This window comes from Gallus gallus, chromosome 3, assembly GCF_016699485.2.
Source record: "Gallus gallus isolate bGalGal1 chromosome 3, bGalGal1.mat.broiler.GRCg7b, whole genome shotgun sequence".
NCBI lineage: Eukaryota > Metazoa > Chordata > Aves > Galliformes > Phasianidae > Gallus > Gallus gallus.
Window position 1 is genome coordinate 66,049,665 of NC_052534.1, and position 19,304 is coordinate 66,068,968.

General features: G+C 45.4%; 1 protein-coding gene and 1 long non-coding RNA gene across 3 annotated transcripts in view; one reads left to right on the top strand and one right to left on the bottom strand.

Annotated features, from left to right (window-relative positions):
* Window positions 1–467: 467 nt before the first annotated feature.
* LOC121110445 lies at window positions 468–17,521 on the bottom strand. The gene is made up of 3 exons (XR_005858891.2): window positions 13,171–17,521; window positions 1,699–11,018; window positions 468–593 (listed from the first exon to the last, which is right to left on the bottom strand). It is a non-coding gene; the product is annotated as an uncharacterized LOC121110445 (long non-coding RNA).
* Window positions 17,430–19,304, top strand: part of CDK19 (cyclin dependent kinase 19) — a 117,623-nt gene continuing 115,748 nt past the window's right edge. Inside the window, exon 1 of one of the 2 annotated variants that reach the window (XM_040698316.2) lies at window positions 17,430–18,024. In XM_040698316.2, the coding sequence (XP_040554250.2) occupies window positions 17,450–18,024 (575 nt within the window). In that variant the 5' untranslated portion in view covers window positions 17,430–17,449. The remainder of the gene's footprint in view (window positions 18,025–19,304) is intronic. The other variant, XM_015284576.4, reaches the window with a different exon arrangement.

The following is a 19,304-nucleotide window of genomic DNA, read 5'->3' on the forward strand; positions in this document are numbered from 1 at the left end:
CCAAAAACTTTTGAGCTCTCTGGGAAGTGTTACGTATTTCATTCTTTTTAGGAAATGTCAGAAGTAATTATGGTTGCAACCAGAGAAATTAACCCGGTTTAGCTTTACGTATGCAATGTAGACGTTGGTAACTAAGTCTGTCACCCAGGGCTTCACCTGGTGGTCAGTGCAGAAGAACAGGTATGTTTAGGGCATGAGTCACCTGATCTGTTTTAGACAAGGTTTCATTTAATTGTCTTGGCACACCAAAGGGGTGACTTATTCTATGAGTCCGTCAGTACAGCATTTAGACTTTCTCTCCTTTCTTTCAGAATACAATCACTTTGTTCTTTGGGCAGGTATTTCTAGTTTGGTTTGAAACCATCCCGTTTGCCAAAACAGCAAAAAGTGTCACAGTTCATTCCAATGTCTTTCAATAGAGTGGTGTTTGCTGCTGTTCAGTGAGTAGGCGTAATGCCACAAGTAGCTGCTGGAGACTTTGGTAGCTTCTTGTGAAGGGCTCACCAAAAGTTAAAAACATGGGTGAGTGGGCATAAGGGAGGTGCTGAAACTCTGTGGCCAGTCTGGGAAGGGTGAGCAGAGAACTGAACTGCCTATGAAGAAACAGCAACAGTTTCATTATACATTTTCAGACACACTACAGGCATTGTTATAATAAATAACGCCGTATAGAATCATTTTAAAATCAATATTATTTATTTAAACTGCCAAGAATTTTGCATGAATCCTGTGTGAAATATCTGAATAAAAGCAAGCCTTTCTGTTTCAAAGATTGAAAGACTGATGCATCTTCGCTAGGGAGAAAATCATATCAACTGTTTTAGAAACGTGAAGAACGACTACAGACAGCCCTGTTTCAGAGGTACAATCCTACGTCAATCTGAGAGCGTTTGTGTTCCATCTGTGCAGCACCGGCGCTGGAATTTGTCTTATCTGACCTCATGTCTGCAGTACTGATGTCTGCATCTGAGCTCTTTCTCCAGACCTCGAGTCAGTACAGAGTAACTGACAACCCCAAGGCTTACAGATATGACTACACAAGCAAGTATGCTGTCAGCCTACAACAGCTGACACTGCAACATCAGAGTACACTGATATGTAGCTGCTTTGCCTGACACAACCCAGCCTCGCTCTGTGCGGTTATATCGGGTGGAGCCACAGCAAAATGTCAGGATGCATCCCTGTACTAATTTGCACTGCATTTCTCTGTGCAGAATTATCCCAGTGTCAAGATACCAGAATCAGTCTCCCATAATTCTATACTTCATGGTGTTTTCTAAAATATAGTTTCGTTTTGCTTTAAATCCATATTTTACATTTTTTTTTTCTCTCTGTCATTGGCCTGAGATCAGTGTAAAGTAATGCTCCTTACATTTCTGTTTTGCATATCTTTGATATATATGGAACTTAAGCAACCCCTTCTAAAAATGGTGATTAGTGATGGGAGGAGAATGACGAAAGCTTATGGACAGGAAAAAAAAAAACACACCAGAGGATGAAAGTGCATGTTATAGATTTTGGATAACTAGCAGTGGATGAAGAAATTCAGAACGAAGAAAGCCACAAGAATGAAATTGTACACTGAAGCAGTGGTGGCTCTGGCCCTTCATCAAAGAGACACCACGGTGAGAGCCACTCTGACAGCAGATAAGCAAATAGCAATCATACCCTAGAAGTTTGCAATGTTACCCTGCTTACCAGAAGGTGGGCAATCAATTGGGCTGGAAAATCCACAGCAAAGTCAGTCATCATGCAGGTCTGCAAGATCATTATTATCTCCTTTCCTGAGATTATGAATCAGGGTGGTGCCTGAGGAATGGAGGAATCTGAAGCAGAGAATGCTGAGACTGTGGTAGGGAAATAGATGGGACACATCCTGAGTTTGCATCCTCTGAGTACAGATAGGTATATCTGTCCACAGTGTAAACTCCTGACTGATCAAGCGAGACATACAATACTTAAAGGAAACGTTTTTCTTTGCCCATTTTCTTATTGAAGCACAGACTGTAGATCTTAGCCTTCCTTTCCCAAATTCAGGAACCAAAAAAGAGAGATTCAACACTTGTTTCAGCAAATGCGAGGGGACTTTGGATGGCTTACCTAAAACTGGAAAAGCAACACATCCTATTAAGCCTATTCTCAGTGAGGTAAGCATGCTGCTGTAACTGCTGCATACTTGTAGTTCAGTTTGTATGAAGGCTGCTTTAAGCACTGGGGAAAGCGTGGCAGTAGGTTGGCAGCTTGAGCAGGCACGCATCAGGCTAGTTGCTATAGCATTGTTTTGTTGAGGGAAACATTAGATCCCTGTAGGACTGTGTTCTCAGGAGGGTTCTGCTGACAGTTGGTTTTCCCATTATTGACTTAAGAAAAAATAGGCAGTTTCAAATTAACTACACTCATTACTGAATTCTCCTCAGTTTGAGGTCAGAGTCTGTAGACTGAAGGTCGGTTTGGGAATATCCAGGAGCACAAGAACATACCTGGGAAGCAAAGAGGACAACACACAGCACTGACATAGGGCACCGCTGGAGGTCCTCCACTTGTGGTTATACACATGACCATAATGTGTGTCTGTGGGAATGGATGAGCAGAGTAAAATAGCTGGTTCTGGTGACCCAGTATCCAGACCGTGTGAATTTCAGGGTTCCTTACTTTAGGACTGTTTCTATTCTGGTTCTGAGACTGAATATCCACTAAAAACTGCAGTCTGTAATATGTGCTCCCCCAAGCTGGCTGCCTGGAGTGGGAGTCAGGGTTATATGGGTACCTGGTGCAGCTGGGAGTGAGGAGGGAGCAGAATGCAGTGACCTAATGACACGAGTCCTGTACATACTCTAAATGATGTGGTTTTTACAGAAACTTTTGCTATTTGATCAGCACTGGAATTAAAAAGCAAACCTATTTTTACACTTAAGGAAACTTCTGGGTTTGGATTGTTTTTAACATGAGTGTATGTGCACTCAGTGCAGTGGCAGTAGCTGCTGTTTGCAGGGTGGAGGAGGAAACACAGCTCTGCAGACAAGAAAATCTGAGAAATTCCAAGGAGGAATTTGAGCCTGAGGGAAGGCTTGCTTCTTTTGCTCCATGACTCCTAAAGTTGTTGAGGGCTGATTGATAACAGATGCACCTACTTGCCTTTCTGTTTTTTTTCTAGAAGCATGTTGTTTTTCAGCAACGTGACGTTGTCTGTGATCTCCCCACGCTGTTGTCCCTCTGCTGTGCAGGCTTCTCAGCATTCCCTGTGGGATAAAGAAGCTCTGGATGCACATCATCCCATTTAACTCATCTTTCCCCTTGGTCTGTGTCAACCTTTAAGCAATTACGGAGGCCATGTTTTTCTAGGACCATCTGTCAAAAGGGAGATGGTTACATTTTACTCGGTAACAGGAAGGAGGAAGATTTTGGAAATTCTTTTAACAATTTTTCCTTCATGAAAGTCTTCCAGATATCAGACAGAGGGTCTGTTTCCTTCCAGACAGCTTGCTCTGGGTAGTGGTATTGCTGCAGGGATGGGTGTTAAATTGCCAGGGACTGCCCGAGAAGTCTTAGGACGATGAGTACTGGAACAGTGGAGTCAGTGTTAGTGCAGTGACAAAAGGCACAGGTACCCAAGGGCATACCTGCACCGTGTGAAAATCAGAAAATTTGGAGAACTCGGGTATGGGAAGGGATCAGTAAGGATCCAGGAGGATACAAAGGACAAGTTTTTCTGATATAATCAGATACTTTCCCTTGACTGAAAGCCAAAGAGAAGCCAGCTATTATTATTAACAGTCTGTTTCTGTTATGCTAAGCCACAGAAAAAGTAAAGGCAGTCCTTCTGAGAGAAAAAAGTCAAGTTCAAGCATTAAAGTAAAATGATACAGGAGATCCTCAAGTTCCTTTCTCCTTTGTTGCTGTCCTCATCTTGTCTCTCCAGGAATCTTCCCGTAGTCCCACTCTGTTTCAAAGCACTCCCACACTGGTGCCTGCCCTGCCTTAGCGCTGCTCTTGATGTAGCTCTTCAGAGCTTTTCTTGTACCTCTTCAGGTGAGAGTTGTTCAGGTAGGTTATGTTATTCAGGCAACACAGAAGCTGAAGTTTTCTTCATCAGTTTGAAGCAAACTGTATGTGCACTTTCATTGTAAAGGGAATAAACACAAAGCAACTCAGTGCTATGGCGTCGCTATGGAGGTTGACCAGCAGAGCATAATCTCTGCAATTTTCTCTCGTATGATATTCATAATGATCTATTCATTAAAAGTAAATAGCTTTATGATCGATAGTCAGTCTGTCTGAGGGTCGTAGAAAAAAGTAACAGTAGTCCCTCCTAAGATATGCTGTATCAGTGATTGAACAGAGAAATGGAAAGCACAAAATGTCCTGTACTTGTACCGGGCCCTTAGCTTTTACAGTTCCATACAGCTTTAGTAGAAGCTGCAGGTATTGACAGGCACTCAGGTAGTACAGCAGAATTACTCGGTCAACAGTGGTTGTTCCCAACCCTCCCCAAAGCTCTGGGTGAGCCCGGTTTAGTCAGGTGTTAAATATGATTAACTGCAGCGGCTTTGGGTGGCTTAACATTTTGTTTCCAACACCTGGTTCCTTATAGTGCTGCTATATGTGAGGCAATCTGTAGATATATTGATTTTCTTTAAATGACACAAGTGCACAGAATGGAAAACACCGGCATCGATTTCATGCTAAATTTCTGGAAGTCACAGCTGACTCCCATACACCTTATGTCTATCAGCTGAATGGCAGATTATCTTCCTGCCAAACCCTGTCTCCATCAGGACTTATTTTGAGGGATAGCAAAGCTTTTGTATCAATTGATCTCTCTGAACATGGGGTTTGTTCAGCTCTTCTGGGGCTCGTATCTATCCGTACCATCTCAGTGCGCACGTACTGTAAGACTATGCAAACACCTGCAGAGTATTTATATCTCTCGGGGACACTCCTTGGACAAGAGAGTTCCTGCTTTTCTGTACAAACGCAGCAGCAGTGGCAGATAGGCATCCACTTCTGTTCAAGAGACGGTGCAGGGGCTGGTATCGCGCAGGCCACATGTTATCTGTGGGAAGTCAGGGCGGTGAGAGATGTGCCAAGCATCCCGTGCCCGGAGCTGAAGTCATCTGTTTGGAACAAAGGGATGCACCACTCCCTGGTTCTCTATCAACAAGCAGGGTGGTGCGGGCTGTTCTCTGTGTAGCGCTTCATGGGCAGTGCCATCTCCTGCAGTGCGCCAACCCTGTGCGCCCAGCTCCAGCTGTGCTGCTGCGTGGAAAGTACAGAGAAGTTTTGTCAAACCTCTTCCGAGGCACGGGGTATGTCACACTTTGTTTTGCCTTGAAACTGATCAGTGCTGGTTCTTTGCTTAGGGGCTGTCTGTCTTCAGAGTCCCCCTCTCGCGTTTCTGATTTCTGAGCTGGGAAGACGTGTATGCTTCCTATCAAACTTCTCTGTTATGCAAGGTTGTTCTAAAGGAAAAACAGGAAAGGGCAGTGGCAATCCCATTAACTCCAGCATGGACAAAGCAATCCTATATTAAGTAACTGTGGTGGCCGTCAGTGTGCAGCCCCAGACTTTGTCTCTCCTCTGGGATACCCTCACACACTCTGCCAGTGTTAGCAGGATATCAGCTCGTGCCACTGCTTTTGGTACCCATCTGCCAACATGCTTTTTTTTTTTTTTTTCTTGTAAACTGAACCTTGGCTAGAAAAAGCAGATAGATTTCTATCTTTGTGTTTGATCTTTCTTATGTCTTACCTAAAAAAATAATGCTGCATCTATATTATTTAAATCAAGAAATTAAGCTTCTTGCGTGCATTTGCTGGGTGCCAAGCAGGCTCTTTCTTTCTTCTCTTAATTAGAGCGAGGCTTTCAGAATGACTTGAACTTTAAATCCTCTGACTCAGAAAGATACCCGAGTTTGCTATTTTCATGCAGAATAAAATGATTGTGTTTGATTTGTTAGGAGATTACAAAGAAAGAACCTCCTACCGGGATCAGAGAGCTGCAAATTGTTGGAATTCCTAAGGCGTGTGGAGTGCCTAGGTGGAGCTTTAGCCCAGTATCAAGCCATTCCCGAAGTCTCTGACAGCCCTTGCAAAAGCTGTTGAGCAGTTCTCATACTCTGCTAAACTTGAGTTGCAGAACGATATTACTCGCCTACCACGTGGCCACGGGCTCTGCCAAGGGCTTGAATAAACATTGCTTGGCTTTAAGTATGGTTTCCCCAGGCTTGCTGTGTGTGTAGAGCTCTGCAGCTTGTTCCCTTCTGCAGGAAGCTCCCAAGGCTCCATGATTCATAGACGCCAAAAGGGAAGAGCTGACCCCTACTACCATACAGAACTGCGCAGATGGTACATGGATCCTTTTTTTTTTCCTGCTTGGTTTGCTTGGTTTCAAGTTGTGTCTGCTCAGTGCCATCACAGGGCACTTGAGAGACTCAGACATCCCGGGGGCTCTCAGCACCCCTCAGTTCAGTGTGCTGTGTGCCACTTGGCACAGGGCAGCAGGGGATGTGCATCCCCTTCCCAGCTGTGGGGCTCTGCAGCTTTCCTGCTCTTCCTTTCACTGCGTTTGGGTAACAAAGGCCTCCTAGAACTACTTACAGGTGGTACTGGTTTGCATTATGTATAACTTAAGATGAGATTAAACTAAAAATGTCTTATAAGATAAACAAAAGATGTAGATAAAGGTAAGGTACTCATCCTCTTTTGTGCTTCCACATTGGCTTAGAATGCAACGTGACGTCCTGATATAGAATATGATAAAATAACATTGTATTAGAGCCACATTTATAGGAATATCACATCAGTAGAAAAACAACTTCAGAGTGCCATAAGTAAGTTTGCAGGAAGAGTTTACCTGGTCAGCTGTATTGATTTCCAAACGGGTGTAGCAATGTACGCACAAAGCTGTGTGTAGACAAGGTTTTAGCGTGGTTTAGATCTGTTTGTACTGGTTTAGCTGTCAGCAGGGCAGTAGGTTGCTGCTCCCAACACGGATGGAGCAGATGAAGACATCACACACCCTGCAGCTTGCCATCCCCTGGCAGCAGGTGACCGTGGCAGGTGTTGTGTCAGAGCCCCTTGGCTTGCCCCCTTGGCTACTTCATTGGAAGCTGCTTGCTGGCCTTGGTGACACCAACTGGCACGTTTTGGAGCAGGCTGGCAGAGCTGAGGGGTAAGTGGCCTTTTGCAGAAGGTCAATGATGAGTTAGGGAGCAGTAACATCTCTGAATGGAATAACTTTTAACTACCTTAATTTGTGCCTATGGCCTAAAGGTATAGTCATAAAATAAACAGATGAAAACAGTTTTAAGTCAGTAGGAAAGGAACTACACACACACAAAAATTGAACTTGTTTAGTTAATATCACTTGAATTCATTCCATATAGCTTCTGTATGTAGGAAGGAGTTTCTGGAGGGGATTTTACGGGATCTACTGAAAGCTCTGCAGCAGTCACAGCACAGCACTTATATCTACTTTATGCATGACCAGATTGAACTGCGAAATGAAATTCCCCATGCTCTGGGGCTTTCCTCCATCTTTCATCTATGTTTTCATGTAGATGTGCAGAACTTGTCTATTACCTCATTTCTCTGTGCAAGTGTATTATGTGCGCAGTTCCCTGATCAGTGCAAGCTACACTCACTGCATATTGTTTGCTCATCAGTACTTTATCAAATTTACTCCTCTGTTTCCAGTTTGTCCATAATTGATATAACCACCACACTGCTTTCAGACATTAACTTCCTCTTAGACAACTTTTTGACAACAGATTGCTTCATCTACCATGTCAGTGACCTGGCACACTTTCAATGAAAACTGAATTACTGACAGAGAGAAATAAATTGATTTGTAATGCCACTGAGTTCAGCTCATCTCTTTGTCTTAATTCCATCAAAGTCATATCAAGGTGAATTCGATGCTTGGCTTTTTTACCCCTCATTTTTAACGTGTTCTGGGAGGGCTAAGGATGACATGTGGTATCAATTTTTAAGTGATACCATGGGAAAAAATGTTATGAAAGAAAGCATTCAATTTTGCCATACTTTAGAACAGGTACCATCTGTTAGCTGCTCTGTGCCAGAACTGGATCTTTCTGTACCTGCACTTAAGTCAGATAAAGTCCGGGATGTTGGCAATGTGGAAGAAGAATGCACTTAATAAAGGCAGAAAATACACCCATACGTGACATGTGATTCTCATCTGTGGATATTCAAGCGAACCACCTTTCATAGGCAGGAAGCTCTAAAGGCAATGAAAATCTCTCATTCATTAGGGCTGTACAGTACCGACCTTTGGTTAACTTTTTCTATTCCCAAACAAGAAGTCTCAAGTTTTGACAACAAAATACAATTTTATATGTTTGGGAAATGCTGTCTGACTGCTGGAGCAGAGGCATTTAATTAAGACTCAAGTTCTGGCTCGTGATACGTCATCCTGGTCCCTTCTAAATTATGTGCTAATCCTGATAAATCAAAGCAATGATAGTTTTGCAGCTGTGACACCACTAAATGGTTTTGGCGATCTCCCTTAAGATCTGCCTTCAAATCTTATTGTTTGTTATGTTATCATAACATCAAACGGTATTTCTCGAGGACTTAAGGAAACAGGGTTTAGGTGGTAATACTGTTTGCTTACCAATCTTGCCAGACCATCTTTAATAACTTTTGAGCCCACGAGTTTATATCAGTTACGTTTGATGCAGAAACAGAAAACGATGGGCTCTGAATTTTTTTCAGGTTTTGTGAAATGTTAACAGCTCAGTAAAGGAGAGATCATTTCCTTCAGATTCTTACAGTGACTGAAAGGCTGCTGCCTGAGCTCAGAGGTTGTTTATTCTACTTAGTTTTCTGCCAGCTACTACATGCCCAGCTCAAAAGCAACCACTTCCCGCTGGTGTCACCCAGCTGGCAGCTGGCATGGGGAGGAGGGAGCTGGGACACTGGAGGAAGGGCAGACGGATGATGGACAGAGGGCCCGAGCTGTGGCACAGGGAAGGGACAAAAAGGGGGACGTGGACCCAAAGGAGCCAGAGCTTCATTTCTGCCACTTCCTGACAGCACAACTTGAATGGGAATGACCCGAGCCAAAAGCAGCACAACAAAATTAAACAGACCGAATGGGCTCAGCACCACAAAGAATGCTTAATGTAGCTGGCACAATGATCACCCCTTGAAAATAATTATTTACATTAATTTCTCTTTTCCACAAGTATCCAGTTCAATACATGCAATATTCATGACCTCCCATCTGAATAGTTTGGTAGCTTGATACTAGTCTACTGTTACAGTTTATGTTACCACAGCTATCACAATAATTTCTGTGTCAAGTATGCTTGCTTCTATAGCAAGCATATTTAACTCAGGGTTCCTACGGCTCTGCCTTATACCAAAGAATCCATTGTAAGTGAAGGACTTAGTAGGTTATATGAAGAAAGTCCTGCTTGTGCTTGCAACGATCATTTTGGCTTAATTAAGTAATAACAATAAAATAGTGGTTAATACTTAGAGCTTTGAGCTTTCTCTCCAAGGTCATCAACTAGATTTCCCATAGTCCTATTAGGGATGTCTGTTTTTCCTGCTTTATAGACACAAGAACTGAAATATGAATAATGAGTTTTGCAATGGTAACAATGAATAGACTTTGGGGTAAGCATGGATCTGTTAACTGAAGCTCATTAATAGAAACTCGGTGTATGAATTTCACTCCTTAAAACTTCAGTTCCTCCACTCTCAGAAAAACAAACATAATTAAATAAAAAAGCAAAACCAACCAAACATCAACAAGAAACAAACAAATAAAACCAACAAAAACCTTTCCCATGGTTTTTGCTTTCGAATAGCCCTGAAAAGCTCATACAACCATAGAACCCCAAATCCTACTGTTAGTCAGGAGTCCCAGAGTTGGTGCAGGACTCTCATGGATTCTGAGTGTGGCTGTACAGAATGAAGCCAAGTGATGCAAAGGCACTCTCTGATCACTTCCCACAAGCAGACCGATGCCCAGAGAGTCTGACCAATGCCTACTTTGCAAAAACTTCCCCCTCAGTTTTACAGTGCCGATCACAATACTATTCAGTATGGAGTATCTCTTTGGATGCTTTGGATCAGCCCACTCACAGTGGGGGCAGAGTAGGAAACAGAGGATGCCTTGATGCTGTGCTAGCACTGCTCAGCAAGAACTAACTTTGTTATCAGGCTGTTTTCATCACAAATCTGAAGCACAGCACTGGGTGGGCTGCAATGAAGAAAACTGACTCCACCCCGGCCAGACGCTCTCATGGGATACAGGGAACCAACGTGCTTTATATGTTAAATAAACATCACTAAGGCCATTGAAAGTACTTCAGTCTCAGTGCATGAGCTCAATGTGTTTGATTGTCTTAATTTTGTAAAAAGATTTTGGTCAGTGGTTTTTTTTTTTTTCTTCAGGCAGATAGGAATTATTTACTGGTGGATGGACACAGCTAGTAAAGCTAAGTGTTAGTTTGAGTAACACTTTAATCCAAAAGTTTTCCTAATGATGGAGAAATACACTGCCTTGTGTTGCAGACAGAGAATCCGATCCCCACCGAAATGAAAGAACGCATGGCAATGGCACTCCTGGCTCCTGCTCTCATGAGACCATCTGGATTTCTTTTAAAATTCAGAGTTGCTCAACTTTTTCAGTGTAGTGAGCCAGCAGCCAATTCTGTCATTTCCTATTTGGCTGTAAATACAGCTCTGGCACACAGATAATTTAGGATTTTGCCACTGAGGCACGAATGGAGTTAGTAATAATAAAATTAGAGAGGAAGAAAGGAAAACAGAACTTCAGTAACAGATCGGGGCTCTCAACGTAGGAGTTCTCTGGTTTTCCTTAGAATAGTTCCACCACAGCTTCACAAAGCTCAAAATCACTCACAGGCAGGATGGAATCAGCTCTCACATTGCTGGTTTCTCATACCACAGCATCTTCGCAGTTCCTAGCAGGCTGAGTAGCAACGCCTTCTTGAGCTGGTAGTTTCCTCTGGACTCCTGTACCTAATAGCCACAAATGACACTGTATTAACTAAATTTGTCCTTCAGATCAATTTATTTCTTATCATTTATCACCCCCTATTCATTCATTTTCCCAGCTAACAGATCCCAATTTATTTGATCTCTCCTCATGGGATCGTATGAATGGCTACAGTAGTTCAAACCAGCGGCCCACCTAACCCACAGTGAAAGAGAATAAAAAGGAAGCAAGCATGTAGTCATAATCCCTTCACAGCTTCCCCATCTGTGTTCTGCAGGCTGGCTGAGGCAGAGGCAGCACCTTGTGCTTAACAGCAGCTAGTGAACCTGTATTCCATCATTTTGCCATTTCTTATTTCTGAAGTGCTTTGCTTATCCAGCCCTGGACCTTACTGTAATCCCACTTGTATGGATTCTGAGATGAGGTAACTAGAACCGAATGTCATATGCAGATAGTGCCCCATGATTGTATGCAGTGCTATAAATACGCTTTACATCTTGTTTCTTTATTCTTTTCCTAACCATATTCACTCATTTTTGTCCAATTAACCACTCTTGAGCACTGAACTTTTCTTCAGAGAACAATTCCCAGTAACGTCCAGACTCTTTTCCTGAGTGATGCTAGCTGTTTTAGAGGCCCTCATCACATATGCATGTTTTTCCCTCGTGTGCATAGCACTGCACATTGGAACACTGTTTTTCAGCTACCACTACTCACACAGTGTCATGGGAGGCTCTCACAGTACTTTTCAATCAGCTTCAGATCTGAAATATTATATATGTTCTTCAAATGTTGTCACATCATCGCTCATTCCTCTTCCCAGATCATTTATGAGCTGTGAACAGCTCAGCTTTAAGCAATCCATATGGGATAATGCTTCTGTCATGGAAACTCGTGGTTCAGTTCTCTCTTTTGTCTTTTAACTTTTGTCTTTTAACTTAGCCCATGAGCTGACGCTCCTTCTAATGTTGCAGAGAATAACACTATCATAGAAAAACAAGGCAGGATGGGAAAACAAGATATCTGATTTCTTTCCCCTCTCCTCTTCAAGTTAATCTTCCTCACCCGCAAGATTTCTGATAGCATTTTATCGAACCTTCTCTTAAAAATATCTGATGATTTTAATCTAATGATTATGCCTCACTCATCTCCAGGAAGTTTCAGTACATGACTGACTTCACTGCTCGAAGGTTTTCCTATAAATAAATCTCACTTGGCACAACTGAAGTCTGTTATTCCTCGTTCCATGTCTCCCATCCAACTGCAATTTATTAAAGCCTTTTTTAACATGTGCTGCAACAGGGCATCACAATCTATCCGGGTAGAAGCAATATGAAAATAAAATATTGCTCCATGGATTTGTGATGAAATGCTTTTCTGCAGCCATACCTCGTCCCTAGGGTGGATTCTCCCAGTAAAGCGGTATAAACCTTGTTATACCCAATGGAAACAGCTTAAAACATAACAGTTACTGCTGTGTTGCAGTAGTTGAGTTTGATAAAGTTTGGGTTGTTCAGCACAGTTCTGTTTGTTCTGCGGGAGTACGTTTAACTTCAGAAAGCTATCAGACTGTGCGTTTGGCTGCATTCTTCCTTATATGCTTCAAGTATATTTTCCCTAGGAATCAAAGAAACATCTTTCACTTTTTCACTACATACAACTGTTTTTCCTGGTTCATGGAGAAAAAAAGATCAGTGAATTCTACAAGGAAGCTGAGAATCATTTTAGCTTCTGAAAACTGTGACCAATGCCAGGGAAGAAGTAGTAGATGGAATATGGTGGTGCTGGAACACTGATGGTGCAAGTAGATTGAAAAACCCAAGGAATCTCAGCAACAACAACCGTGAGGCTCCCAAGTACCACATTTTTGGCTGCTATGTTAGGAATTAGAGTTTATGGTATCTCCATAATGAGGCGCAGATCCTACACTTTTAGAGTTCAAAGCTTTCTCTAAACTCCCGCTTTATGCTGGTGGTAATGACTGGCCCTCCAAACCAGCTGTCATGCTGTTTATCAGATGAGAACATGATGGCTGTAGTTAACAGTATCCCAACTTTGAGCCTTTTCTGAAAAACTGAAGAAAATATGCTGTACTGCATGCTGTACTGTAAATGAAATAAGCTGACATGTCTTGTTTCACAATTCATGGGGCCTGGGTATGCTAAGAAGACATACTTGTGACAACGCTGGTAGGTCAGTGGTAAGGCTGGGTTGTAATTGTACAACGACGAACTGTGGCACATCATGCAGTGAGGAATTATTTTGCTTTTACTTTGCTGGATTTAGTCTGCAAAGAGAAGGTAGGGGATGGGTTTTGTGACTTTGGTGAGAGTTTTCTTTTTCTCAGGAAGAATTCAACGATGGTTAAAAGAAGTACTGCCTATTTTGAGACCAGTTTCTTGGATTATATTCAAGAAAAGCAGCACACGGTTTCTATTTTAGTAGTATTTGGATTGTGGTACTGTAAAAAAATGAATTTTAAAAACATAGAGCTAGCCAATTAATTATATAATGGTAGCAGAATTCAGGACTCCCATCTTCCATTCCTAGCATGCTCTCTAGATTTATTGTAAAATCTTGATAGTGCACCTTAATTAGGTACTTCATTTTCTAAGTTAATAAAGTTCATACATCTATTATAGGTGTTTTGAAGTTAACCAACAGAAAAGGTTCCAAAATGTAGAGCTTTACCTAGAATGAAAATGTCTGAACTTACAGCCAGGTAAAGACGTTCCCAGCTACATGGATTACAAATCATCTGATGCGCTGCCCACTTTCATGAAGCCCTCATACTGATGTGTTTAAAAATTCCTAGTAAGTGCCTACACTTTTTGGAACAGAACTATGAGTTTTGCTCTGCTTCTGTAGAGATAGCAGTGCAGTTCGTGTGAGACTGCTATTCTGAATTTTCTCAAATTTCCTTGGACTTCTGAGATGTGTGAGAAGCACCATCAACTCAAATGTGACAGATGTAAGTAAACGCTGTATAGGTTTATTAATGCCCCACTCAAGATCTACTGGACATATGCTGTCTCTGATCCCTAAGAATCCAATATTTCCCACTGCATTAACAAGTAAAGACTTTCAAGGAGAGTGGTGCAACTTCTTCCAGATGTGGCCTAAAACATTCACAGAAAACAAACACTATTTTTTTTTGATCTCACCAATACTCAAAGAGAAAAGAGTAAGAGATTGGCTAAGGCAGAGCATACAACTTATCAAGACAGGAAGTGAAGTGAAGACAGGCTGGAAAGAAAATTAAACACTGTATTTTATGTGCAAAGGAAAGAAAAAAAAAATGGTCTGTGCCATTTCTTGATGTGAAAATGTTAAAAGACCAAATCCTTATTTTCACTAGGAATTCATGCTTTATCTCTCTAGGAGAATTAGAATAGAGAATTGGTGAGAATATTCGGTTCCTCAACTTTCAGTCTTGCTTGAAACACTTTTCCTTTCCTATAGTCTGGACACTATGTAACCATCAAAACTTGTGGAGAAATGGTGATGTTAACGAGCAACAACCCCTCATCTCCAGTTAGGCTGTCAGTCTGAGAAACATCACCCTAGAAGCTTGCAAACCTGTCATTTTCTATTTTCTTTGGTGGTACTTTTCAGAATTTCTTTATCAGCACAGTTAGCAAAGGATAGGGCATTACGTATCTAAAAAATTACATTAATTTCTGTTCTGAACAGACATGGATAACACAATAATACAATATTCAAGAATGGTAGGAAACCCTTCTGAAGAAGCAGCCGTTTGCACAGGAATGCAATCTCTCAGAAAAGGATTGCTGCCAAAGGGCAGTTCAGAAATCAGAGATTCTCCAAGTAGGAAAAAATACAATAAGAATTTGAAGCAGAATCCTGCTATGTGCTCCAATTGCAAGATGAAACAAATGTGCTTATCCTCACGTTCTAGCCGCAAATTGATGAAACTTCTGCAGTCTTCAAATGAGAAGGTAATCTTGTTCTTACTGGACTCTGAGCTGGCCTAAACTTGGATCTGCTTAGCTGATTCTGTGGTCAATGTAAGGCTTAAAAAATTGAAAGCAAGGCTACCTTTCATGAGAGAAGGAACAGGAGCACCGATAACATTTTGCTATTCACATAACTAGCTTGGTATCAGCCAAACCTCCATTTTTGCTACAGTGATCAGAGAGGGTCCCATTATGTGTTATTATTAAACAGTCACAAACCTCCCAAGGGCAAAGTAAGTGAAAATGAACTGTTCAATGAAAAAAAAAAAAAAGTATTTTATTTAACTGTGAATTCATAAAGTCATCTATGATTTAAATGAATCATACATTTAAGGAGTAATGGCACATTTGCTACTTGAGATGTTATACAAAAATTCTCCTTTACGGGATTTGCAAATATCATAAGATGATCAAAAGAAGGGAGAGTAGGGAGCTAATTAGGGGAATGAGAAGGGCATGGCTTGTTGAGTCCAGCAAAATAAAGGGTGCGAGGGGATGAGATTGCTGTCTATAAATAATTCTGGCAGGGGATACACACAGGAGGGAAAGAAAGGCTACTTTAGGGCAGTATTTCCATGGGAAGATGGATGTAGACAAGTCTCAAGGAAATGCAGGTTTGAAGGTTAAAAAAAGGCTTCCCCGTGAGAAAGGTTTCTGTCGGACAGCCTCCCAGCAGCAGCAGTGAGGGGCAAAGTGTTTACTGCCAGAGCACGATCAGTTTATGGAAGGATAAAACAGCCATTTGCAACACTGAGGAGCTGGGTGTGCTGTGGGGTGGAGAGGAACTGATCTGCCTAGGCTCACAGCTGCCAGCCAGGCTGAGCCTCCATACCTGGTGCACTGTCACCCTCTCCAACCAGGGCTGCTGACACACAGCAAATTACAGGAAAATCAGACCTGTCATGCAGAAAACAACAGCATCCGTGACGAGAATGGGAAAAAACAATTATTATTTTGGTCAAAGTGAGCAACAGGAACTTGTGGAGTTTATTTTTACCAACAGTACACCCCTCTGAGGCAGCGACACGTTTGTCTTTGCGAGCCTATGTCCCCTCTTTTCAGTGCTGGATTTGATGACTAGGTGACTAAAGATGTGAGTGCTTTGCAAAAGGTAGATGGTTAGCTCTAATTTTAGCAAACGTCTGTAACGCTGACGTTGAAAGATAAATGGTCACTACGGCATTTAGGAAGATTGCCAGCTCGCGATTGAGCGTTGTTCAGGAAGATCCGTATCTGCAGCTGCAGAAAAAAAAAAAACCTAACAGTACTTGTGGTTCTGTGGGAAACACTATGTTGGTAAAGGAGCCGTCCTTCTGTGAGAGCTCTGGTGGTCAGAGACGTGCACAGGGGGCCTTCTGGAAGAGCTGACCATGTCGCACGGCCGTACTCCTGCTTGGGTACAGCCTATGGGTCAGGAACCGTGACGGATCATGCTCTGTCGGGGGGGCCCTCCCACAGCTCTGTCACGGGGCACAGCAGCCGGCCCGCTCCCCCCGCCAGCACTGCAGGTAGCTGCTGGGCGGGCGGTGCTTTTCCCGCCTTTCTCCTCTGACTTTGCCCGGTGCCGCTCGTTGCCATGAGGTGAGGCGGAGCAGGCAGGGCTGTCACTGCTCCTGTCGCGGCATAGCCTTGGGCTGAGGTTGTGTCCCTGGAGCGCTTCTGCAGCGCTGCGAGCTTGTGGGGAGCACAGTTTGGCACAAAGAAATCACGGAGCGATTGGTTGGAATGTAATTTTAAAAGGCCTCACTGTGTATCTGTATCTGTACAGGTGAACCCGTCAGCATCATCACATCCGTCTAAACATCTCCAACGCTTAGGGCTGAAGGGACAAGGCTTGGTGTGAGGGCATCTAACCACCAGGCCCCACCGACGGACAGGACGGAGTCAGCATTCTCAGGTGAACGCTGAACACCGTCCGTGTGATTCTTGGTATAAAGAACGACCGTGGAAAATCCGCGCTTCAAACACCGATCTCCGACTCTCTCCGTGCCAAACCCCGTCGCAGCCCCGGCCGCGCCGCGCCTCGCCCCGCCCGCTCGCGGTCCCCGCCGCTGCCCAACCAGCGGCCTCCCCCGGAGCTCGGGGCTGGAGGCGCCGGGCCCCGCCCCGCAGCACAACGCCCGCGGCCCGGGCCGGGCTCGGCGGCGGGAGCCGCTGCGGGGCCGCGGGGGCGGGGCCGTGGTGGCCAATCAGGGGGCGGCATCGCGCGGGGGGTGGAGCCGAGCGTTGAGTGGCAGCTGCCGAGATAAACAAGTTGCCGCACCGCGTCGCTCGGCGCCCCGTTCCTTGCGGCCCTGTGCGCGGCGGCCGCGGTAGCGGGGCTCGCGCGGTCTCCGCGCCGGAGGCGCCGAGCCGGGTGGCGGTCTCTCCGCTCCCGCGACGTTAAGAGTCGGCAAGTTCCCGGCGGCCGCCGAAACGCTCAGCCGTCTCCGGGGAGCGCAGTGCGCCGACGCCGCCTGGCCGCGGCGGCGCGGGGCATGCCGGGAGTCGTAGTTCAGCCGCGGCCTCGTCCCGCCCACGGCGCCGGGGCCGGCGCCCGCCGCCGCACTACCACTCCCAGCGTGCCCCGCGCCGCGCCGCGAGGAACCCAGTTGAAGCGGGTGGCGGCGGAGCGCACCCCCTCCCCCCGCCGAAAATCCCCGAACCAAAACAAAAACAAACCGCCCCCCCCCCCCCCCATCCCTCCCGCCCCCAGCGAGCCCCGGAAATGGCGGCGCCGGGAGGGGGCTCCGCTGGCCGGGGGTGCTGATCCGGCGCCGCGTCCCCCTCCCGTCCCTCCCCGCCCATGGGCGAGACATGGACTACGAGTTCAAGTCGAAGCTGGCGGCCGAGCGCGAGCGGGTGGAGGATCTGTTCGAGTACGAGGGCTGCAAAGTGGGCAGAGGCACCTACGGGCACGTCTACAAGGCCCGCCGCAAGGACGGGTAAGGGCCGCGCGCCGCCAACCGCCGCCGGGGCCGCGCGCCGCCAACCGTCGGCCCCTCCGTACCGCCGTCCGCGCCCGCCCTCCCCCCACCCTCAGCCCGGAAAGTTTCCCGGCCCGGGCGGGCAGGTGCGCGGGCTGCGCGGCGGGAGACGCTCGCGGGGACGTCGGCCCCGCGCTGCCCACGCGTGTCCGTCACCGCCTCGCGGGGTCGCGCTCGCGTCGGGGGGTTCTGCCCCGCGGGCGCTAAGCGGGAGGCGGCCGCGACCCGTCGGAGCGCCGCTGCGGTGAGCCGGGCGGCCCCGAGGAAGCCGGGCGGCTTCGGAGCGCTCCGGCCGCTACAGCCCCGGTTGCGGGATGGGGTCTGGGTGCTCCCCGGGGCTCAGCGGGCGGCGCTGCCTCTGCGGGTCTAGTCGCCACCTGCCCCCGTAACCCACGGGGGAGCACCGTGTCTCTTCACCGTGCTGTCTGCGCAGTCTTCTCTCAGGCGGGTCGCTGAGCCCACTCGTATCTCTAGAGCTTCCTTTTTGCCTCTGAAGGAGAGACAGCTGAGAGGTGTCCTAACGATACAGCTTGACACACTATGGGTCGGAGAGCTCACGCTGCCATTTGGGGTTGCCAAAAGCGTGGCTTGCACCCAGCCGTCACAGGCCTCCGGAAGGCACTGGTGCAGGGGTGAGCTCTGATCCTGACCCCGTCCTTCTGGAAGGGCCGTCAAAGCACTTTTCCATTTATTGTGTCATGCGAATGGTGCGCAAACGTGGACCGTACTTATAGAAGTGATCTAAGCACACTCTGAAGACTCATAAACCTGAAGTGGCACCTTTCTAGCCGAATGCTGAAGAGCCTTCCGTTCCAGGCAGCTGGAACTTTGAAAAGACTTGAGTATGGAAAAATGGCTTTTCGGTTGTTTTATGCAGCTCTGGAAGTGATTGATGGAATGCTGCTTTAGGTTAATAAAGAAACCTAGACTTTTTTTTTTTATAGGAGTAAATTGCATTCATGTGTTTCTCAACAATTTAAACTGTGAGTTAAGTGGCTGTAATATCAAAGGGATCAGTAACAGAGTCAGCAGTTTGGCTCAGGTGAGGGACGGAGCACTGAGAGGTGAGCTCTTCTCTGCCTAACAGGCTCTGTAGCCTGAAAAATAAAGCGTAACTAACTCTAAAAAGAAACTTCACAGCCTTCCTGGGTATTACTGCATGTAGGAACAACATAAAAGAGGTAGAACCTCGAGTTCACTGTTTTTATGACCAAAAAAAGACTTTTGATGCCTGTCTCTAGCTTATCTGCCTCATTTCCTTCAGTGGTAATGGAAAGTTGTGATAAGATTTACATTAATGCTACAAAACACCATAAAGGACATGTCATCAAAACCCTTAAGTAATAGTATTAGAAATGCAAATAGG